This window comes from Dysidea avara, chromosome 7 (assembly GCF_963678975.1).
Source record: "Dysidea avara chromosome 7, odDysAvar1.4, whole genome shotgun sequence".
NCBI classification, from domain to species: Eukaryota; Metazoa; Porifera; class Demospongiae; order Dictyoceratida; family Dysideidae; genus Dysidea; species Dysidea avara.
This window is the reverse complement of record NC_089278.1, coordinates 32,363,347-32,387,699: the sequence shown is the minus strand read 5'-3', so window position 1 is coordinate 32,387,699 and position 24,353 is coordinate 32,363,347. Positions and strand designations below refer to the sequence as shown.

Genomic DNA, 24,353 nt, shown 5'->3' with positions numbered 1-24,353 from the left:
GGTATTTACTTGTAGTTTACAGAAAGAATTCTAGCAAGATTTAGGTTTACACCCTTGCAGTTAACATGCTATAAATAACAAGTGACAGTAGTTGGAAGCTTTATTTAAAGCTACAGTATTATTAGATGATGGACACTTCATTAGGAATAAAAACTACTTCAATATGAGCATCAGGAGAGAAAATTGTTGGACACCATCAGAATTGTTGGCTTTGTGGTCTTCTACAGAGGTGACCTTTATTGAGAGGGTTTTATAAGGAAGGTTACATTATGGCCCATGTGCTAAGGTATTTATATCAGAAAACAGAAGTTGAAAATGTTTTTACAAAGCTGAGTATTAAGCATTTGTTCATCTGTGCCATTTTTAGGGGTTTTTTTCAGTGAAAAAAAATCCTTGCTATAATCCCACCATCTTAAGATAGATTTTAAAATCAAAGTGTTTATGATGTCTTTACAGTAATTGCACAAAAAGCTATATTAATTTAAAATTCTCCCAGAATTGCTAATTAAGGGGTGTGGTTGCCATGTCTAGTGTTCTACATCAAAACTGAAGCTGATTGCAGCTAATCATAAAGGATGTGGCAGTGTACCGTATAACGGGTTATTTTCAAAGGAGTTTAATTTTCGAAATATTTGAAAAACACATTCTCTACGAAAATTTAACTCTTCGAATATAAATCCAACTACGCGAAATATAGTACCACAATCGATTTCTGACCTTACGTGAAGGCCTCGTGTAAGGAAGAAGTGTGAAATATTCGTTGAGTTAACGAGCGTTATGGCTTTGCATAGATATTTTAAACCAATCTCTAGCAAGTTACCAGATCCCAATGGAGCTTTATCTAAAGAAATGCCCTCGACGGCAATCAGGGAGGCGAATAAAAGTGTGGAGGAGGCTACCCAAGTACAGAACAGCAAGAAGCGTAGCAGAGAAAAATATGGTAGGTTTACATCTACACAGGCAGCTCAGGTTGCTAAGTTTGCTGTTGAGCATGGGAACCAAGCAGCCATTCGTCGATATAGTGAAGAATTTAGTGTGGTGATAAAGGACAGTACGCTTAGTACGTGGAAGTTTAAATATTGTGAAGCAATAAAGGAGTGCCAGAAAGGAGGGAAGTACGCGGAATCAGGAGAAATTGTTGTGACCAGTTTACCCAGCAAGAAACGAGGAAGACCACTGTTAATAGGAAATGATCTAGACAAGCAAGTTCAGAGTTACGTTCGTGCTACACGTGATGGAAAAGGAGCTGTTACCACAACAGTTGTTTTGGCAGCTGGAGAAGCTATATTGAATCATGGCAATAAAAAGCTCTCCCATGATAACGGAGGTCCAATTAAACTTACTAGACATTGGGCTAAATCTGTGCTTGATCGCATGAATTATGTAAAGCGAAAAGCTAGTACCAGTGCAAAAATAGATCCATCGCATTTTGATGAGCTCAAAGAACAGTATCTTTTAGATATAAAGGTTGTGGTAGAAATGATGAAGGTTCCCAGTGAACTTGTGTTTAACTGGGACCACACTGGGATCAACATTGTCCCTGGATCACAATGGACCATGGAGCCAAAGGGGTCGAAAAGGGTTGAACTAGCTGGCCTCAATGATAAGCGCCAAATAACGGCAGTATTTTGTGCTTCATTGGCTGGTGAATTTTTTCCAGTGCAGTTGATTTACACGGGCAAGACTACGGCCTGCTTGCCAAGGTTTGTATTCCCAGACGATTGGGATGTCACATATACTCCCAACCATTGGAGTAATGAAGACAAGATGAAAGAGTATATAAACAACATAATTGTGCCATATGTCCAAAAGAAAAGGAAGGACCTCAAAGTTGCACCTAACCATCCAGCCCTGGCTATATACGATGAGTTTAAAGGCCAACTTACCCCTGCTATATTTTCCTTGTTGGACTCTCATCACATCTTCGTTGTTAAAGTGCCTCCTAATTGTACTGACCGTCTTCAACCGATGGACTTGTCGGTGAACAAAGCTGTGAAAGAATTTTTAAGGAAGAAATTTCAACAGTGGTACTCAAGTGAGGTAGAAAGCCTATATTGCAAGAATGGGAAATTTACTCCAGTGGATCTGCATATGAGCAAGCTGAAACCAGTCGGAGCAGAATGGCTTGTAGAAGCACACCGTTACTTGCAAAGTAACCCATCATTGGCAAAGAATGGATTTCGTGCTGCAGGAATCACAAGTGCTCTGGAACTGTAAAATTTTCATTACATGCTCGTTACATTTTTTTGCTGATTTAAGTCATGATGTACATTTTATTAATATTGCAATAATTATTTACATAGCTAAATACAATTAAGTATGCTGTACATTAAAACATTAAGAATTCTGTAGAAGTGGAAAAGGCAAACAAACACCCTTTTCAAAGCACTGGACCAGGTGGTGACGCATCAAGCCTTGGTGAAAAGGAACGACAAGTTTCTGTTTAAAACAAACAGCTGTTGCAAAAGCAATAGCAAAGACTCCACAGTCTGCAGTACCATGCTGCTTTTGTACTTCAAGAATTCTGGCATAACTGTTGGTCCAAACAGATGACGTATGACTGTCAGTGTTCCAGGATCAACATTATCATACAGCGAATCATATATCATCACCCTGTCTGAGTTATCATCATGGACAGTGGAGGCAAGGATCCAATGATTGCTACGGCAATGTATCACTTGCATTCGTTGTGATTTCTCTCCATTGATCTGTTTCTTTGCTTGCAATAGTGTGTTCTGGAGCCCATTAATGTTCGGAAACTGCTTTTTAAGTAACTTTTGAGCAAAGTTTATGATGGTGTCATCTAACAGGTTTCCATCTAATATTGCTGTCTTGTGAGAGTTGAGTAAAGTTGTACGGCTAGTTTTAACCCACTGTGTGTCAATATCAGCAGCCATAAATCTAAATTGGGAGCTACTACCAGAAGCCAGATTGTCACTTACAGTGATTACTTCATCAGATGGTGCTGGAATGGGGTGGCTGTTGGGCTGACTAGTACTTGGTAACAGTATAGTGAGTTCTTCCACAGGCTCTAGCTTAATCTTCTTAAGTGGCCTTTCCAAATCATCTTTCTTAAGCGCGATATCCAACAATTTGCGTGTAGTCTTAAGGAGTTCTTGATCAGAACAAGTGAATCTCAATTTACATGGAATTTCCACACCACCCTGGTCTAAGTCGAATGAGTACTGTCTACTGCCAGTAACTTCGCACGTTATTGTCCCGGACAAAAGAAATACGGAACAAATTGACGAGATCTCTCTTCGCACGTGCCCAACAACTTCACTTTCTTTAACAATGGCTACAGCAAATCGATCGTGACGGTTGTCAGTTTCCCGTTGGCAAAATAAAACTTCTCCCAGAGGAGCACTCCATATTTCTTGATAAGCATAATACCCCCTGACGATTGTAGAGACTTCGATCACACCCGTACACGTGCTCGCCATCTTACAAATTATTTTTAGAGGCGCTAATGCTAGACAGTCCAGTATTCGAAATTTAAACTTTCAAAATTAATTTTAGCAGCTCTTCTTCGAAAATTTCCCCTTCGAAAATAACCCGTTATACGGTATTCTGATTGTTCAAGGGTGTGGTCAGTCACCATGTGATCAGTTACTCCCTCTTACAGCAGCTTAAGCACTTGAATAGTTTAGTGGCATCTTATTATGCTCCTCTAAAGAAAATGAGTTGATACAGAAAATTAATGCCTCGGTATACATGAACAGCGATGACAACCATGTGATTGTAAAGAAAAAAACGCAGAAGACAGACACTTGTCAAAATCAGAAAAGATACATGCCACATGTGAGTTTCATATTGTGGTGTAAAATGGTGATGGTGATCTCTATCCTTACAAATGTGGTCAGGCTGGCAGGCAGACCAAAAAGTTTCTTTTTTTTTTTTCTTTTTTTTTTGCAAAATTCAAGTTATTCAGTCTTCTTGTTTTTGTTTTCTTTCTGGAATTTATACGAGGATTATAGCTATTCTGTAAAGTGATTTTTGTTGCATACAATCATTATTTCAATAATGGCATTTAATGATAGCATTTAGGAACCTTACTAAACAGTACTACCATACTGTTTGACAACAGCTTCTACTTACTTGCAGGAGACTCCACTCAACAAACAGCTGTGTGTAGACAGAGATGCCACTGGTATTACAACAGTCTCTAGTGATATACAACACCAGAGGGGGGTCCTGTCTAGCCCTTGCATACCTAAAAGAAAAACACATGTAAATCATACAAAATAACTTTTTTTGTACCTCTGAGCCAATCCAATAGCCATGGGACGGAGGCTATCCAGTCCCACTGAATCAGTCACTACAGATATCAGTACCTCTCCTTTCTCATTCCCCACATTAGTGCAGAATGATGCAACCCCAGCAGCCCTCCCACCGAGCTTCCCACACACCTTCTTTGTAATGTCTAGTTTTAGAACACTACCAAAGATTGATGTGCAGGTAGCAAGGATCTCACACTTCCTGCTCAGAATGTCTTGCACAAAGACCTTGACCAACCACCTATATACAACACAAGCATTGCTCTACGCTCACATCCATCATCAACAACATACCTAGCACTTGGTATAGGCACAAATGGGAGGGGGCGTGCAAACACAGGAGGAGACCACAGTCTAGTCATTCTTTCACTGTAGACAGAAATTTGAACCAATAAAATAACACACAAAATTATTAGATATTAATCTACCTGTATAAACGACAGTCATCCAAATACATTGACTGCTTCTTCAACCACTCTTCACAGTGCAGCTCCAGCAAGGTGTTGTGAAGTGCAGTGGGGTTGCTACCATGACTCCTCAACAGTACCACCACAGACTTGTCACAAGCATGGCTACGAGTCAATATAGCAGGAAACTGAACTGCTTGTCTATCTGTCAACTGATTCAGAAGGCTGAAAATATACAACTATAATTACCAATTTTCTTGTGTTAAGCCTTACAGTGGGTCCCAGGATGGAAACCTTACATCACAATCCATACAACGAAGTTGTTCAGTTGCAATGAAGTAATAATCCTTAAAATCGACCACACTCCTTACAACATCATAAAGGCCACTAGATCTGTGATAAGAGTAAATCTACTTTGCACATATCTTTTTTCTTCTTTCTTACATAAAAGATCGTTGGCAGCATCGTGGACACTTGAAGTCCACACCCCAAGCTCTCCGTGGCATCCACAAAAAGAACCTGTGAAGCATGTAGTTCTCTGGCTGTGGCTGCTCTGTAGTGGATGTTCTAACAGTTGGTGGATACCACCACAGTGTAGAAGCAGCATCATCACTGACTCTGTCCTTGGCCACAAACATGGCCTCACTAATCCACTGCTGGTCACCTGTGGCCATTGTGGTCAGCCATCCATCTGGAATGAAATTCTATAAAACAGAAAATGGCACAGTTATATACATTGGTCTGTATAATAATATTAAATACAATATATATACCTCAGGCGGTGGTGGAGTGGAATTATCACTCTGACCAGCAGTGGAAGGTCCCACAGAAACCAGTGACAATGTGCTCTGTAAAGAAACCTTCACACTGACATCTTAATAATTATAATGTTACCTCTACTGTGGTGGCTACTAGTGTAGTAGGAGAATGTACGTGGGTGAGATCAGCTGACAGTGTTGTGGTAATAGAAGAACCAGAGTATGAAGAAAAAGAGAAAGAAGTAGGAATCTATAGCAAAAATTTATCAGTACACAATATATAACTATATAATGATGTACCAGATGCTGCTGGCTAGAAGATCCGGTCTGGTTGGGTTGTAGGTGGGGATGAGAAGGCTTTAATAAACAGCAACCTCAAATACAAGTATCCAACTAGTATTAACACAACTCACAGAGGACAAGGTGGTAGTGGAACTGGATAGAGGAGGAGCTGTACTGATGATGGTATTGGAGGAGGAAGTGACAGTGATGGTAACAGAAGATGATTGCCACCATGGCACAACAATAGATGGGAAACTGGTCTGTTTATGTGTGGATAAAACGTTTGTACAATATATAAGGAACTCACTGAATAAGGAACTATACTAGTAGTCCTATCTGATGCAGCAGTAGTAGCAGTGGTACAGCCAACAGACGACACATTATCCACATGGTCAAGAACACCCTACAACACATACACATACAATGGACAGTATGTGATGTGTAAAATTCCTGATAACCTCATCTACATGTGATCCAGAACCAGATGGAGCCATCAGTGAATGCTGTTAATGATAAAGAAATTGAAGGTAATAATTACACAGGGTAAGAAGAGAAAACTACATGATACATTTCAGTTGGGATCATAGAAATAAAATAATTTAAGGGAGCTCACCTGCACCAAAACTAGTACACATTTAAGTCACATACAGTCTGTTAGTAGTACACTTATAACTGAAGTAAGGATTAAACATCCACTAGCATACCTCTGGAATCTGGATTGATCCCTTGTTTCACTACATTTTATTTCTTTTGGTCACTCCTACTCAATGGTAAGTTGCGGGACTGAAAACTAAAACTGAAAAACTAAAAATTTTCAAAACTTCATATTAACAGGTACCTCTTAACAAAGACCACCTGTATAATAAGACTGCCTCTAAAAATAAGACCACCTCATTATAGTAGTTATGTCAAGTAGGTCCGGCTAAGGTGTACTCATAATGTAATAAAGTATCAATCAATCAGTTAGTACTTAAAAGTTAAAAATGACAGCTGCAGGGTTATACAAAAGGATATACTATCTTACCATGCCAAGACCTAAAATCCATGGTCATGTCACAAATGAATATGGAGCAATTGCATGCATAATTTACTCCGTTGATACTGGATTTCTCATGAATTGTGCATGATTTAGGAGTTGCGTAGTTACAAAATCAACATTAATGAACTTGGACTTGTGTCTTGATAATTGTTAGGCACTCGTAATAAGCATCTTCGAAGATTTAAAAACCTGAGGTGACATCAGTAATTACTGAGGTGCAGGTAATTATTGACATCACCTCAGGTTTTTTAAATCCTTGAAGACGCCTATCACGAGTGTCTAACTATTACCAAGACACAAAGTCCAAGATCATTAATTTAACTATGCAGCTCTTAAATCATGTACAATTCGTGAGAAATCCATTATCAAATCCAGTATCAGCAGAGTAAATTATGCATGCAATTACCCCTTTTTGAGTGTGACATGACCATGGACTTTAGGTCTTGGCATGGTAAGATGGCGTATCCTTTTGTACAACCCTGCAGCTGTCATTTTAACTTTTAAGTACTGTCTGATTGGTTGATACTTTATTACGAGAACACCTTATAGCCTTTTTGTTGGACCTACTTGACATAACTACTACAATGAGGTGGTTTTATTAGAGGCGGTCTTATTATACGAGTGGTCTTATTACAGAGGTGGTTTTGTTAAGAGGTACCTGTTATTATGAAATTTTGACCAATTTTAGTTTTTTCGGTTTCAGTTCCAGTTTTCAATTTCCACTGTTTCCAATGTCCCGTAAGTTGCTCTTATACTTGTTTGCGTACTTTCTTGTAACAATTTATGACTGGTGAACCAATGCATAATACCACATCAAAGGAAAGAATGGTGCCAGGAATGTTATAAAAATCAGTTGAGCAACTGACATGCATCTCGCCTATCAATAACTGAAAAGTGATGTGGTTATGTTTTCAACTACTTGTTATAGAGTGATAAAACAATGAACAACGTCAGTATGAGAAGTGCCTCTGCAATCAATCCAGTGACTACATTGTATATACATTGCCTGAAACACTTTATAACTCAATGGAATTACACATGTTCCTGAAATTTGGCTCATTTGTAGTATTGATTGATGCACTATAAATATTTCAAAACCCTTTAACAAAGACGAGTAGCTTGTTTAGTGATGCATGATTATTACCAAACTAGCAGTGTATCAAACATGTTATTGCGTCTTAATTGGAATACCACGGAAACCCACTTCAAACGTTGCACAAAATTATTCACAGTAGCGTGGATGTCTCACTACCTAGCTATGTAACACATAGAACAAGGCATAGCTACCAGGGGCAGTGACCTTAAATTTATACAGCCAGACACAGCTATTGACGCATACAAGTACAGCTTCTTTCCTACATTAGTTTGAATATGGAACAAACTATCTATAGATACTATAAATTGTAACAATTTAGATACTTTTAAGGATATATATGCCAAGTAGCTATTCTCACGTTTTAGGAAAAACCGATATCTGATCTATTTTACTGATAGTTAACTGATACCTGATTGTAGGTCTCTACCAGTTACACTTGTACATACTCCACTAAAAGTACAGCTAGTAAAGCCAATGCTGTGAGGTTGTACAATTAGCTCAACTCAGTTGCTAGTCAGACAAGTGGGCTAGGGCTCCAACCACCGCTGTTTATTATTGTGGTTACCACAAAACATGAACAAATTACCTAAGTACATGCCAGAGCCTTTGACACCAGCCCTCCAGTGGTGCTACAGAGGTTTGCGAATTTTTGCAACAAAACAGTAAATTGCCAACTGAAAACATGATCCATCAACTTTGAAATGCGTCACCACAACTTTCATGTTCCTGGAGACTTCTGTATTGCAAAAATTCCAAAATCCTCTGTATAATGGGAAGGTACATACACTGGACTGGTGATTTTTGGTCTTTAATTTCACCTTTTGTATTCCTTAATTGTCAGGGTACAGGAATGTGCTGTTAGTTGTTGTGTCAATGAAAACATATCGCTCAGAAATGACGTCTATGTACTCCACCAAAGCACCCTCTAGACCACTTGCATAGCATCAGATCCGCATAGCATGACTTGCTTTATAAAGTTGAATGGGTACATTGAAAGCAAACATTTTAATGCTCATTTTATTTAACAAATGCAAACCATACAAAAATGAGATATTCTAGATTAACTGCATTTGCACAAAGATAAACATTTTCAGTCCAGTGTTGTACCTTCCCAATATTAAATTGGGATGCTGGGCCACAGCCTATTACAAGCAATTTCCAATTATGGTAAAAACAGCTAATCATTAGTTTCTTTCTACTGATTACCGATCCAATTATCAGTACAACTCAAATGCAAAGTATAGGAACTCATGCCTTATCCAGAGAGCACACAACTTTTCATAATGTTGTATATAAATGAACTGTGATTCCTGTCATCATAAGATAAATTGGGCTTGGAGGCTGTCCTACAGGCTGAAGCAGTCATGGAGTATAGTTTCTTAAATATAGATTTTTTCATTGTAGACCCTACTCCTGATCTGAGAACAAAGTCACGTTTTGAAAGACAGTTCCAACATGCAAACTTGAGGTGGAGTACTGTAAAAGGCAAGAAATTTTTTGTGGGATACAGATTTTTGTGGATTTTGCAGACATCCACAAAAATAAATATTTTACAATGCATATACAAGTTGTATGGAGATTGATGTCTCAGCCATGACAATAATTTTACCACATTTTAGCAATCTCTGAAAATTTAATACCACGAAAATTTCTTGCCCTACTGTAAACTCATGCTCCAATAGCATTTCTGTGTGGAATTGATTATACAACTACTGTGATGTCAGGTGTTACCTCTCCAAGTCAAATCCATGCAAGTTTTAATGTGGGCAAGTTATAATAACCGGAACCGGAATCAGGAATGGAACAGAATTTGTGCGTTGTGCTGTTTAGCTTTTTGGGCCATGTCAGTCATGCAGCTGTGTATGTTTAATTGTATCAAGACTAACCCTGTGAGACATTGTTTGTTATGAAGATTGAACTACTCTAATAGAGCAATCGGCTATAGCTATCCCAAAGACTTGGACTAGGTATGGTGGCTTTGGCATGCTAGCTATATAGTTTGAATGCTGAGCCATATTATTCCCGGGGGATTAGATTTATTACAATGCACAGAAAAGTACTTATTAAGGTCTAATAGCAGGAGGTCACTCCATTTCCTTATTGTTCTGGGGAAGTAGCCATGGCCACTAGCTGTTCATATAAACATCCATGTGAATTAGGATTGACAGATGATGTGACTGCAACAGTAAGCTCCTGTATGAACTAATTGTATGTGTTTTCATACTCATCCTGTGAGTTTTATACAGTAATAATAATAATAATAATAATAAATTAGTCATACTGTGTGAACACTACAGCAACAATCTGGCATATGATAAAATGGGAGGAAATAACAGAAATAACGACTGCTTAACGGGCTCGTCACGTGCAGTGAAATAAGTACAGCTAAACCAGACTTACTGATTGATGATACAGGCACACACAATCTTCTCTTCTGTTTTCGTGTGCAGGACAAGCGACTATTCTCTGAATAGCTAAATCCCACCTGGAGCCTTTGGCAGGCTTCTGCCCCTTGCCAAATTGTTCTCCTGCCGCAAAACGGCGCAGTCGTTGCTCCCATACTCTAGCAGGTTTAGCTTTGTGGCTTTTCTCGGCCGGTGGTGGAACACAGGTAGACATCAATCACAGTCACACTCCACATAACACGTGGCGTCGTTGCCAAAAAATTCGCGCTGCACATGCGTAATACTCTCTAGATCACGTGGTCATGTGATCAAATGCTAGCTACGAACAATCAGTAAAATCGCTAGAGGAACGAGTAGAGGAAGCACCTTCCGGGAAACGCTTGCTACCTTGCCGAAACATAACGACAAAACTGACAGTGGATTTAAACATCTAATTCACTGTGCATTACTGCACTACTTTTCTTACCTCATAAATTTGAATCTATCCTGATCGAGCTGCTCACTGGATTTGTGGCAGTCATTTTAACCCTTCTACGTTTACATGGTCACCATCATCAGGGTTCTTTACAGTTGTCCAGCACGTGCCTTTCTTTGTGCTGGGGGTGGTAGGCAAGGGCAGTCCATCAAGCCCGGGTTAGTCATAGATCATCAGGGTCCTGCCGTTCTGAAGTTACTAATTGTCTTCCATTTACGACCCCATTTACACACGGCTCATCATAGGCGGCGGAAAGGGGGCTAGGGGACTGAAGCCCCCCCTCGGTCTGCTGAGGTGGGGCTTACCCCCCCTCAGAATGACATCACTCCTTGAAAATCGGGGATACTCTATAATAGAGCAGTCACTCTAATAAAGCAGTCACATGCAGTAGAGCAGTGTGTAGCGAGCTATGTAAGAATTTTTATGTAGTTTATCAGCCTAAATGCGTATGCGTAGCTGGTGAGGTGGGCAGCTATCGTCAGCTGGCTGTGACCTTCTTCTTCTTTTTGTTTTTGTCTCACCTTACCAAACCAGAGACAATGTAGTGCCTCAGTTCATTTTGACCATAAGTCTGGATCCGCCCCTGGTTAGCCCCCCCCCCCCCCCCCCCTCATATCAAATATTTCCTCTACCACTGCGGCTCATCACAATATCATTGTTATTTTTATATGACTTGATGCATCACCGAACTTCGATTATCACTTCAAAATTAACTCTAACAACTTCTAGGACACATATGACTATAAATCATCAGTGATTAATGCATGTCATTACTCTTTCTTTTTTGCACATATAGTTTTCTTGTGGAACAAATTACCAGTTTCTGTATGCAATGTAAATTCACGGAGCTAAGGTTTTTTGTTCTGCTGTACTTAATCATTTTGCATGTATATAACTTCTTGTAATTTGTTTTTGTTATTTGTGTTATGTAAATATTTTTGTAGTTTGTGTCGTGTGTCGAGTAAATGTTGTATTATTTGTTGGGGGTGTTCTTATAGGCCCTTTAGCTACTCTCCCGTGAATTTTCACAAATTAATACAAATCAAATCAATCTTTATTTCTTTATTATAATTACTAGCTAGGCAGACAGCACAGCTGGTTTGCCTAGGATGCAAAATCAACAGTAGTGCAGTGCATCTTACAATCAATAAGAGTATGTATGTTATAATTACTAATTGTGAGCAAAAAGTGCATATGCTATAATTGCTAATTATTAACAATCAATAACTTACGTAATTGATTTGTAAAACAATTCTGAGTACTAGCTTCGATAGCTGGAATAGGCAGTGAGTTACAATCACGAAAAGTCTTTAAAAAGTAACTATTATGATGATTAGTTCTAGCAGTAGGTATGTTAAAGTGAAATGGATGTTGAAGTCTAGTTAAATGGGCGGTGGTGGTGGTTGTGATGTATAGGTTGGTATTTCTAGTTATATTAAATTATGAAGTCCTTGGTATAGGATTGTGAACCTTGAAATTTGTCTTCTAATGTTTAGTGCTGGCCACTGCAACTCGGAGAGCATACTGGTTACACTATTTTCCCTGTTATAATTGGGTATCACCCATCTAGCCGTGATTCTCTGCACTCTCTCAATAGCTTGAATGTCTTTAGATAAGTGGGGGTCCCAAACTGAAGATGTGTATTCTAGTTTTGATCGGACTAATCCGAGGTAAGCAGCAGATTTTACTGATTCATCACATTTGTTTAAGTTGCGTCTCACAAAGTTTCAAGTGACCTTATTGCACTACTTGTAATGTTGTTGATATGTGGAGAGAATGACATGATCAATGAGGTTCACCACTAAAGCACTTATACTGGTATAAAAATATTTCACAAAATTTGTTGTACTGACTAGTGACTGTAAAGCTGATTGAAAATTTAAAATGCCAAGATAGTCTAGCGCCGTCCGCCCTTTCTGTACCGGTAGTTGCGAAGGGCGGGCGGTGCCTGACTACATGCCCACGTGCCAGCTCTGCCCATGTTTACCTACCTCTGTTGTAGAACACTCTTTTAAATCGCTGTTAGATAATTATTTACTAGATTCTGGTCCTCGGACACACACTACCACAGAGAAGGCAATAGTCTATACTGATCAGTTCCAGTATCATACACTCGTTCCAACCACCTCCTCAAGCTATTTACTATTTTTATTTTTTTATTAACAAGAATCGATGTTTACAAGTACTCTTTCTTACCACGAACAATTATTCAATGGAACCAACTACCTATCTCTGATATTGACAAGATTGACATTGACACTTTTAAGAACAATCTGATTGATATTGTGTATAATTGTAATGGACATTCTAGGTATTTGTCCCGTTTCACTTTAGGATATTTAGCTCAAAGATTTTCGCTTAGGCTCCTAGGCTATGGGTAAACACCTCGAACAGGCTCTGCCTTCTGTGTACACCCTCCAGTGCCTAACTGGTAAAGTAGATAATAATAATAACAATAACATTCCTGGTGGGCTTTGCTAATTATTATTATTATTATTTTTTTAACCATCATTAACAATTGTGATGAAAAGATGCACAACAAAACAAATAGGCATGTGAAACCTCGGACAGCATGCGAACACAAAAAGTAGAGGACTACACTGTGGGCATGGCAAGGCAAAAACAACAACAACAAAAAAGACTAATTACTGTGATTACAAAAATAAAACTGTCTAATTTGTGCACCACTCTGTACAGTTTCGTGCTAGAAAAATTCTCTGAGAGGCAGAGATACTGGCAGAGGCAGCAGCATCTAACCATTCCTTAATAATGTGCTTCGAAATCCTTATATCAGCTTGAACAAAGTTTAACAAACGAGATAAATTCTTGATGGAAGACACTTGAAAATGACCAAGTACCGTGATTTCAATGGTGTCATAATAGTTAGCAATATTTAGGCGATCAAATTCAGCCAACAGCTGCAGATACTCAGTTTTGCTCTGCTTCCTATTGCGAGCAGACTGGATGTGATGGATGGAGTCCAGAGGGCATGTTAGTTCCAACAGAGTGATGGAAGAACTCTGGGAATTATATATTACAATGTCTGGGCGGTAGGATGTAATAAGAAGACTCATCGGAATTGTAGACTGTGGAGAATTATCAGCATGGAAATTAGGTATATCAGCAAACACTTTAACAAATGGGATGTCAGCAAATGCTTCAGAAAGTTTAGTGGCCAAAACACGAAGAACCTGATCATGACGGTAGGTATACCGCTGTTGATTTAATGCTGCAGGGCAGCTACTTAAAACATGAGCAGTTGTTGGGCGCCGTGAATCGCAAAGCAAACACTTCGCTTCACCATAGATTATATAGTCGTTACCCGGGATATGAAACGTAACCGCGCACTCCAATAGCAACAATACATTCCAAATTCCGCATCCGTGTTGTTAATTATTTCTATGCGCTCCTCGTTCTTGCTTGATGGTGAAGCAAAACTACCAACTCTACTCCATTGTTTGTTCGTTTAAAAGTGAGTTTAAGTAACTGAAAGACCATGCTGCTAAAAATAAGCGGTAAATTCGGCCGTGTTTTGACGTTTCTATGGAATTTATGAGAAATTGGGGCGAAGCGGATCATGCCTATTTTTGTGTACCAAATTCATTGCAATAACGCTTCTATTTAGACAGTCCGATGCTTTTCTACAGTAAAGAACTCACCCAAGATTAAAATACAACACACATAGAAGTGTAAAATACATCACACATAATGAGTGAATTCTGTGAGTCATAGAAACAATCACCAGTAACACAACACTTTATTATATGGCTCATCTCAAACTATAACAACAGTAGATAACTTTCAATATAAAAATTATTGAATTAGTACCAGCAGTTCAGCTTGGCAGTTATATTATTGATTTCATCCTGGTACGTCTGGTACGTTGTGGACTGCTGTTTGTAAGAGTTGTTAATAGCAACAAGAAATTTTTGTGGACCTGCCAAGCTGAACTGCTGGTACTAATTCAATAATTTTTATATTGAAAGTTATCTACTGTTGTTATAGTTTGAGATGAGCCATATAATAAAGTGTTGTGTTACTGGTGATTGTTTCTAGGACACACAGAATTCACTCATTATGTGTGATGTATTTTACACTTCTATGTGTGTTGTATTTATTACACTAATTTGTTATACAGATAAATTTAGTAGAAAACAACCTGCCATTCCAATAAAGGAAGGTTGTGTAGCTACCACTGAAGCAATGGAGGTAGCTGTCTGCTTTGGCTGGTAACTACTGAAGGTGATTTAGCACTACAAAAGATGTGAAACATCAATCCAGCTGCTTTTAATAGAGCAGCCAGGTTGCCTTTGTCTTCTAAAGTTTAAATTGTCTAGTTGCATTTTTGAGAGCTATTCAACAGTTTTAGTGGATCTCATCATATATATCTGACTTCGGCAAGTGATGAAATTTTTTGATTAGACTTCCCTAGACGGCACATTAGATGACACATACCTGACATCATAATACAATAGCACTATATGTTGTCAGTGGTGATGCTGTACTTTTTAATGGTCAGGCTAATGGTAGTCTCCACTGCTATCTACAGAGTGCCATCATGTACAACCTGGCCACGTGATAATATATATGCTGTTCAAATCTGCATGTACATCATATACCAACGTTTACTGTGAAACACAACTTGTAAATCAGTAGTCAGTTGACCACATACACATCTAGCAGTAAAATGGAAGTACTCATGTTGTATATGTAATTGTAGCACAATAATTGTGATATAACACACTGTATGTAGAAAAATGTAATAAAATATGACTGTCCTTCAAATTATTTTTACATCGGCCACTTGGAGTTCAGTCATTCATTCAAGAAACTTTGCATGTCTATCTACCACTAGTGAATCTCAGAGGTATTCCATTTATGAGGTTGCATCCATGACCATGTGGCATCAATCGTTTGATCATGTCATTAATCGCATCTCTGGTACAATACATTTTCCACCAGTACCTTGTGAAAAGGCTTAATTGCAGAGGTTGGTTGGAAATGAATGCAATCCGGTACACTCTAGATGAAGCAAGCGACAAATGATGTCACCATATGCTTCACCATAGATAATAAACACCCCCACTCTACGGTTTCACGCAGCTACACCAATTCTTTAGCAGATGTTACATTCATGCCTGCATGTTGTTCAGGCAAATCTGGTTGCATTGTCTTAGTTAATGGTGATTACACAGTGACACAGACTATATCTTTATCAGGGATATGAAACAGTACCATCTCGATTATCGCACACTCCATTTGTATAAACTACTGTAACTACCTCTTCCACTTTTCAGGTGTTCATTCACATGATATGGGTGTAGCATCGCATGTAGCATAAGGCATCGTCTTACTGTTCCTTAGCAGGGGCGGATCCAGAGTCTGGAAAGAGGGGGGGCACCTTGCTGAAAAAAAATTGAAGAGCAAAAAAAAAAAAAAAAAAAAAAGGTCACAACAATAATAGCTAGTTATCCTTTACCAAATATATTATATCACGTATGTTATGTAAAATAAAATCCTATTTATAGCTTCCTAAGTAAGCTACACTTCCCCATGAACACTGTGACTGCTTTATTAGAATGATTGGTGATTGACTGCTCTATTAGAGTATCTCGATCTTATATACATTTTTTTTAAGGGAGAGGGGGGCATGTGCCCCCACCCCCCCCCCCCCCCCCCCCTGGATCCGCCCCTGCTTAGATCTGTTCTTGTAATGTCACAGATTCGAATATCGTCTATGTCTTGTACGACACAAAACCCATCAGCCCCAGGAGCAGTCACTGAAGTGCGAAGACCAGTTAGTCCGGAATGCGTACCAGCATAGATAGTGCCATATGCTTTCATACAGCAACTACAGTAGCCAGATCATGCTCCTCTCATGCTGTTATACATCTGCTCGGGAAGGTGCTTATAAGTGCCATGAATTCCGGTGACTGAGTCACCAGAATATGAACACAGTTCTCCTAGTTTTCTGTAAGGTCTAGCGGCTATTAACATTTGACCACTGGTAGCTGTGCTATAAATTGGATAAAAAAATGAGGATAAAGAATATAGCTTGGTAATAACTACCTTATTTTTATCTTAGCTCACCTTCAAATAGTTCTTTTAGCGAGTCATTTAGGAGTTTGCCATCACCTGTGCATTGTAGTTAAGCGCCTCAACAACACGGAGTGTCAAAAGCGAAGTACTCCGTTTCATATCCCGGGTAACGACTATATAATCTATGGCTTCACATAGGATGGACCATCTCTGTAAATTCACAGCGGTGGGTAGAGTGTCAGATGCTGCACGAAGGAGGAATGACAATTGACCGGGGTGGAATCCCTTCAGTAGCCTGTTCCAAGTTTTACAGGAGCTCTCTAGTTCAGCGGAACTCTCAAACTTTGACTGAACAGTTAGTGACTGTAAATGGTCTTTGCATTGAGCTTTGATGGAATCTGACAACTGGTATTATAATAATAATGATCGGGTATCAGTGGGTGTAGAGGCCTTGCCTTTACCCGTATTTAATTTTTTTTATTTTTTTTTCCCGGGGTGCCTGCACCCCTTGCGACCACCCCCAGCACCAGATGGTAAAAGTGCTGGACAAAAAGACTGTAAACTCAAAAAAATCAATGAGATGGCAATACTTGGCCTTCCGAAATAGCTAGGTCAAGTGCTCCAATGGTCACAGGGCTGCCACGGTGTGACCTTGCTTCACGCAAGCAGGTCACTGCTGACCTGAGCAAAGAGAAGCTGGTGGAACATCTAATCCATGACACAACACTGCTGTAAGATTGGCCCCGTTGAGTAGATAGCATAGAAGCTAGACGTTTATAAGCAACTGTAGCCGCACTACCCATCCCTCCAAACGTGGAGAAAACCAATGGAGCGAATGAGCCCATTTCAACATCTCTTATTCTCTGTTCATACATCCTTTGTTTATCTCTTTCAAACCTTCTGTACAAGGAAGAAACTGCTGTGTTTCGATAACTGGGAGCAGTTGGATTGAAAATTCTAACATCAAAGAAAGCCTTCTGATGACGACTTCCCCAAAAACCATGTGCACTTACATCTAAACGTGCCTCATCCTCCACATTAGCTGTGGCATAGTGAAAGGACTCACCAGACAGGGGTTGCCGCAGCACTGGTTCAATGGCCACATTATGACATACTTCAGACAAAGCAGCAGCAGTGAAGTCCCTAAGTTCATTATGACGTAGAGTAGGGAAACCACCTGTAGCACAATTCATTGCATGATCAACAGTAAAGCCATGACCACAGACACACTTAGCAGGTAGACCATTGGGCAACCAACCATATCGTAGACACAGTGCATCCCTAAATGCACCTTTATGGAGTGCAAAACCATGTTCTTCAATAGGAAACACTGATAACCATGATGAGGCACCTTTCTCACTAGATAAAGAAACAATACGACGTAAACTAACTGGCAACTGTGGTGTGAGTTCCGATTGCTTACAAACCAGCTGCCGATGTCTCAAAGCTATAACATCAGCTTTAGCTTGACGCTGGGCACTAACCACTGACATCCTAAAGCAAGTCTGTTGTTCAATGATCTCCTTGGTTAAAGATGAGGTAACTTGAATGGAAGAATCAAATTCAAAGTTAGCATTAGCAGAAGGGTTACACAGACCCAGGCCTCCCATTCGTGCTGGAAGAGAAAACAATTCTCGCTCTAAATCACTGACAAATTTTCCAGTAACAGCAGGAATAAATTCTGTAAAAATAGTTGTTTCAAGAGGTTGAAGATAGTCAGAAATTCTGGGCAGCGTTCGTAAAAAATATGTCCACTTACTAATAAGACCATGTGTGAAAGCACAGATGGTCTTACCCGTATTTAATCATAATCATAATCAAGAAAGGGGCTAGTCAAAGAACAACTATTCTAGAAAGTTAGGGCTGTTATCTCTGATCCAGCTCGCACAATTAACAGCGTAGGCTCAACTTCCGAGTTCATCGAGGGAATCCATAATCGAAAATTCACAGTCGGTTGTAATCAGTCATAGAGAAAACCGAAAAGCATAGCTCTCTGAACATCTTAAGTCTTCCTGTGGAGCTGTTGGTTTACATAATATCATTTTTACCATTAGTACGTGATAAAGTGAAGTTACGATTTGTTTCACGGAGACTACGAATTGTGAGCGAAACACCATCACTATGGAGTGAGTTTGTATGGCCACTTTATGACTGTCGAGAGGAGCGTTCTGTGATGAACGTGTTGAAGGCTTGTGGAAACCATATTAAACGATTGGTATTTCCTGATTATGTGCCACGACGATCAACAGTAATCGAGATGCTGAGCCATTGTAACAATTTAACACAACTTAGCCTACCACCAGACACTCCATGGCCAATAGCCATAGGCTCTGAAGAGCTGAGAGATGCTGTACAACACATGGAACATTTGGAAAAGTTGGAAGTCGAGGTGAGCACTGATATCAAGCCGTTACTTCAAATTGGTGTTGTGAAGGAACTCACAGTACATATTCCAGTAAGATGTAAGTCTAAGTGCACTTCATGGGTAGAAGAATGGATGAAAAATAGATTTCTACCATGTGATTTAAATATTGTCACTGATTCATTTGATATTGACGATGAAATCAGTACAATTTGTCGAGTTATTGTTAGAATGGCCGTTCACACCACTTACAGAGTATACATCATGTTTTAAATATTACAGCAATTTTCGAACTCCATTGAAACTATTCAATTCTTTTCCAGATTTTCAAGTAGAGTTTGGTCAAACAGCCATTTTTCCACTTGTCAAAGCAAGCAGCTTTGGAATACTTGGCTTGGAGTCAGATATCTTAGTAATAACAAGCATTCTTAATAGTGATGATAGAAAATTAGTTTATAAAGTAGATACTGGGATGCCTATTGTATGGGACATTTACCAGTGGAGAAACATTGTTTTTAATAATCCGATTTCTTCTGTCAGTCAAATCACCGAATTTAGCTTAGCATATTCGCTATGTGTACAACCTGGACACCTAGAACAACTGGCTTTTGCTTGCCCTAATCTTCAAAGACTGAATCTCCAAGACAACCGTGACTGTTTGGCAAGACTACAAGGTCTTCGGACAATTGCTGGTAATTGTCGTGATTTACGTGGACTGAACATTCAGTGTATACCAGTCACAAAAGTGGAAAATTATCTTGGGCTGTGGGAGATAATCAGTAACATGAAGCTTACACATCTAGTCTTAGATAACTGTACTTTGAATAACAACTATGTAAATCTCTACAAGGAAAAGCTAATTGTGCTATTTCAGAAGTGTACCAATCTACAAGCATTACAATTAGAAGCTAGTGATTGCAGTGTGTGTGATGAAGGTGATACTAAATGGTCAATGCTGGCTCATTTTCCATCACTTAGATACTGTAGACTGGTTGGTGATCACATGTATGTTGTACAAGATGTCATCAGTAGTTGTGGTAACCTTAATGTCTTGTCTTGTGTTTCATCATGCTGTTTGATGCTGTCAGCAGTATATACATCTAGTTTACAACAGCTACATATTGGGTCACCTGAAACGAACATTCCAGACATATTTATGGATAGGGTGTCATGTCATGGAGGATTAATACACGTAGTATTGTCTGTCAACTCAGTCAGTGTGGAAGGGATTTGTTGCTTGATTATGAACTCTCCTAGTTTACTGACCCTGAAAATTCATTTGGTTCAGTTAGTTTGTGAGAACTCACCAAATGGGATACATTCTATGCTGAACCTGCACAAACGTCTTGAGAAGAGATTTCCTCATAGGAAATTATTCACTGCGGGAGCTTGGAATTGTATAGTAGTGAAGACAGGAGAATGTGATTTTTCACTACCTGGAACTGATGTGTTTCCATTGTGGCCACTCAGTAAACACTTTCATTGTAACTTTTTATTATTATTATTTTATTATTAACACTTTACAGTGACCAGCACTGAAGGTCTACAGCAACATGTGCTGCAGCCTTAGGATTACCTAACCTAACTTTTATACAGTATTTTACAATTAAACATGTTGCTTAGTACATTTTAGTCATGAAACATCTAAAATACCTTTAGCATCTGGGTGTGCCCACCAAGGCCCCCTATTTAATATAGCTACTGTACCTACTACCCAACATAGATCTACCTCTTACAAGTGTGGAATGCTGTATTAGATATATGTCCAGGCCAGTTACTGTCATCATTTTATTCAGTCCATGTAGATGTATACTCAGCTGGTGACCTGACCATAGATAGATAGTATACACCTCTGGACATATTATACTTGGCGTCAATCAGGGAGGTCATTCACCCTGCAGTAGAATTTTTTTTCTGTATTGACTCCCAGCACTTGAGAGTTGCATGTATATATATGGCAACCAATGGCTTGTGTGTGCAACATGTTATGCATGTATTTCTATAGACGTAGCCATGTCAACATACTGATTTCAGTGATCCACCATAATATATGTCTGCAATGAATATTATATACCTATTGTGTATTAGTGTATACTATGTTCAAGTAACAAACTCACACACTGGACAGAGGATTTCTTGCATCGGCTCCAGAAGTAAGTAGCTGGTCAACTTCCTAGTGTGCTACAGGGATGATGGATAAAGCACAGTGGATTTGTACTCCTAGCATGAGTTGAATAATAGGAGGGTGAACCAGCAGTCTCAAAATTATTGAATACTTATATAGCATGCAGCTTAAAAATTACTTTCATGCAGTTGTATTGAATTACTATTATCTATATACATGCAATGCAGTAGTCAATCAAATACTTCAACTGTAAATCCTTATAATGTCTCTCTGATTATGAGGCTAGAAGCTGATATAGCCATGCATCTCAGAATATCCAAGAACGTTGATAACATCAGCACACAATTCCACTACTAGTTATGCAGTTTTAGTACTATCAGTTACCAAATAGGACAGAAATAGAATTCAAATACTCTAATAGAACAACCAGTTTGAAACTGGCTGTTCTATTAGAGCATTTGTATGTGTGCTTGAACCTCCTAAATAAACACTTCTACATGTCATTTAAACATTTCCTGAAAATCCCTAAATAAGACTTAGCGCAGTTAAGGATTAAATATCGTCCTCTACCATTCTCAGGAGCTATAACACCATGTTATAATCCACAGGCTTAATGTTTTTAATCAGCTTACTATATTTTCAATTGTGTGATAGTGAAACCTGTCAATTCCAGTCATCATAGGGAAAAAATTTTCTGACCTCATTAAGGAGGTGGCTGCATTAAACAGGTAACTTTGTACACAGTTGGCACATGTGGGGATTTTATAATGGCCAGTTTAGACAGGTGACCTCTTTATGCAGTGACCTGATTAGACAGGTTTCACTGTATCATGCTTATCTACTGAATGACTTCAATTGTAGTTTTAGCAATTAAATACTTGGGTTTGTATTTGTGTGTTCGGTTGTTCTTGCTTGTATGTTGTGTCTATGCTTTGTTTCTGTATGTTGTCACTTCTACAAGAAAGAGTGGCTCTAGCCGATTGTATTGAGCTAAAACCAGATCATTTGAAATGTACAAGAGATAAATAATAAATTACTTCACTTCAGGAATAAGTAGAGTCAGTACTACAGGAGAAACAGCACATGCTCTCATAGTCAGTATAGACAAGTTGCTGAGTATGAGTGCGCTAGTACAGTTGATGACACAGATCAATCATGAAGACACTTGCATACTAAAGTAAGATCACAATGTAGCCCATGGCTTAGTACAAAAGTTGGTCCCAAGGCACCTACATACATACTAGGGTGTTAAACTTTATCACTGCACATTCTTTAATATAATATGTTGTTGTTAATAATTTTGCATTATGAACAAGTACTATGCTGTACATTTGTGAAACTTTTTACTCAATCACAATACCATTTTAAAAGTAAAAACTTACTGTAATTGTACAACCATAATGATTGAGGGTCGAATCCTTAATGAACATTCTTATGAATGTTTGACATTTGTTCATGCTCTAATATACATATACACACACTTATTTCTATTTGTACATAAACTGTGATGCTTCAACTACCCCCCCCCCCCTCCCCCCCCCCCCCCCCAAAACTTGCTATGACTGATGTAAGTAGCCTCCCCAGGGATTTTGGTGCAGTCAGTCTGCATCAAAGGCTGCTTGAGATCTGTTAGCATTAGACGAGAACACCAAACGATTATTTGAGGGAAACTCCTTGTTGAGGAGGTTGGTTAGGTTTGGAGCACTGGATGATGTTACACTGTTAAATATAACGGTTGATTGATTTTGTTGCCCAGCATACTGTGAATTGGACATATAGGATTAACAGGTGGAACAGGTAAAGTCAATCTTGGACAGGCTACTAACAGTATGGAGAGACTACTAACAGTATGGAGAGACTACTAACAGTATGGAGAGACTACTAACAGTATGGAGAGACTACTAACAGTATGGAGAGACTACTAACAGTATGGAGAGACTACTAACAGTATGGAGAGACTACTAACAGTATGGAGAGACTACTAACAGTATGGAGAGACTACTAACAGTATGGAGAGACTACTAACAGTATGGAGAGACTACTGTAATGACACTTTACACTGTAAATTTAGTACTTCCCAATCTGCCTTCATCAAAACAATTTAAGGTGTGATTAGTTTCACATGCAAGACCTAACATATAACACCATGTAGCAGTGTTCCTCTGTGTACTGTACCTCAAAGGAGCTTCTATAAAGGATAGATTTAATCAACTCTGACTGCTTTTAATGTTAGTTATGTAATTAGTATAACTTGTGGTCACAGGTTCATGTTTTGCATTTACACTATTTATAATACTAAAAAGTGATTGTTATATTAGGATATTTGACTGTTAGGCAAATGGCAAGCGGGTTGTTTATTTATTTAATGGACAAGAAAAGAAAATAACATTAATTAAGTTAATAAGCCATTGGCCTCTCGTTATGTCCATATTAAATTTCTGTCAAAAACATATCCAATTTACTGTATATACGTGTGTATGCACTCAGGCATGGAAGAACAGTAGAATGCAGTGATTTTAAACAAAACAAAATCAAATCTATATAGTGAGTTACATGTTACGGTAAACATTGTCGAATAATCTCACAAAATTCAAGGGACAAAATAATTCATTCAACTAGTAACAATTCATGTGTGAAATTTTCAACAGAATATAAACACAAAACTAGCAGATTCTCCCCTCTGCCATATAAATAACCCACTATCTTAATGAGGCCACTCCACTTTATATACTGTTAAATACAGCATCTGCCACTTATCATCATCACTGTATTATTGAGTTTAGGCCGCCTACCTGCATCTTAGCACTAAACTTTGGAGGGCTTAAACTCTCAAACATTAAATGATCACCCCCGCTTACACAGTTACAGGTGTATTGAAAACACAACAGTCTTATAATACAGAGATCACGTTAAATTCGAGATTAAAATACGGATTCTTCGTAAAGTCCTTACACTTTGTCGGCCTGGGACAATTGTCAACACCTACTTCCTAACAGTAACAGACTCCACACAGCTTGTCGTCGATTTCCGCTTGATTTACCGGTTATGGCGCTATTTTCAGCTTTACACGAAAACATAAGAATCTTAT

The 24,353-nt window shown here is 38.8% G+C and overlaps 1 protein-coding gene across 15 annotated transcripts in view; it reads right to left on the bottom strand.

The window, feature by feature from the left end:
- LOC136260219 (uncharacterized) overlaps nucleotides 1-24,341 on the bottom strand; it is a 37,694-nt gene extending 13,353 nt beyond the window's left edge. For 13 of the 15 annotated variants that reach the window (XM_066053876.1, XM_066053868.1, XM_066053869.1 and 10 more), the window contains exons 1-13: nucleotides 10,260-10,522; nucleotides 6,183-6,227; nucleotides 6,032-6,127; nucleotides 5,856-5,984; nucleotides 5,743-5,799; nucleotides 5,579-5,692; nucleotides 5,458-5,532; nucleotides 5,129-5,388; nucleotides 4,958-5,077; nucleotides 4,706-4,909; nucleotides 4,572-4,646; nucleotides 4,261-4,518; nucleotides 4,099-4,213 (exon numbers count right to left, since the gene is read on the bottom strand). In XM_066053876.1, the coding sequence (XP_065909948.1) occupies nucleotides 4,099-4,213; nucleotides 4,261-4,518; nucleotides 4,572-4,646; nucleotides 4,706-4,909; nucleotides 4,958-5,077; nucleotides 5,129-5,388; nucleotides 5,458-5,532; nucleotides 5,579-5,692; nucleotides 5,743-5,799; nucleotides 5,856-5,984; nucleotides 6,032-6,127; nucleotides 6,183-6,227; nucleotides 10,260-10,478 (1,767 nt within the window). In that variant the 5' untranslated portion in view covers nucleotides 10,479-10,522. Of the gene's footprint in view, nucleotides 1-4,098; nucleotides 4,214-4,260; nucleotides 4,519-4,571; nucleotides 4,647-4,705; nucleotides 4,910-4,957; nucleotides 5,078-5,128; nucleotides 5,389-5,457; nucleotides 5,533-5,578; nucleotides 5,693-5,742; nucleotides 5,800-5,855; nucleotides 5,985-6,031; nucleotides 6,128-6,182; nucleotides 6,228-10,259; nucleotides 10,523-21,257; nucleotides 21,361-24,217 lie in introns of those variants that run through there. The other 2 variants (XM_066053883.1, XM_066053882.1) reach the window with 2 other exon arrangements.
- Nucleotides 24,342-24,353: the final 12 nt, after the last annotated feature.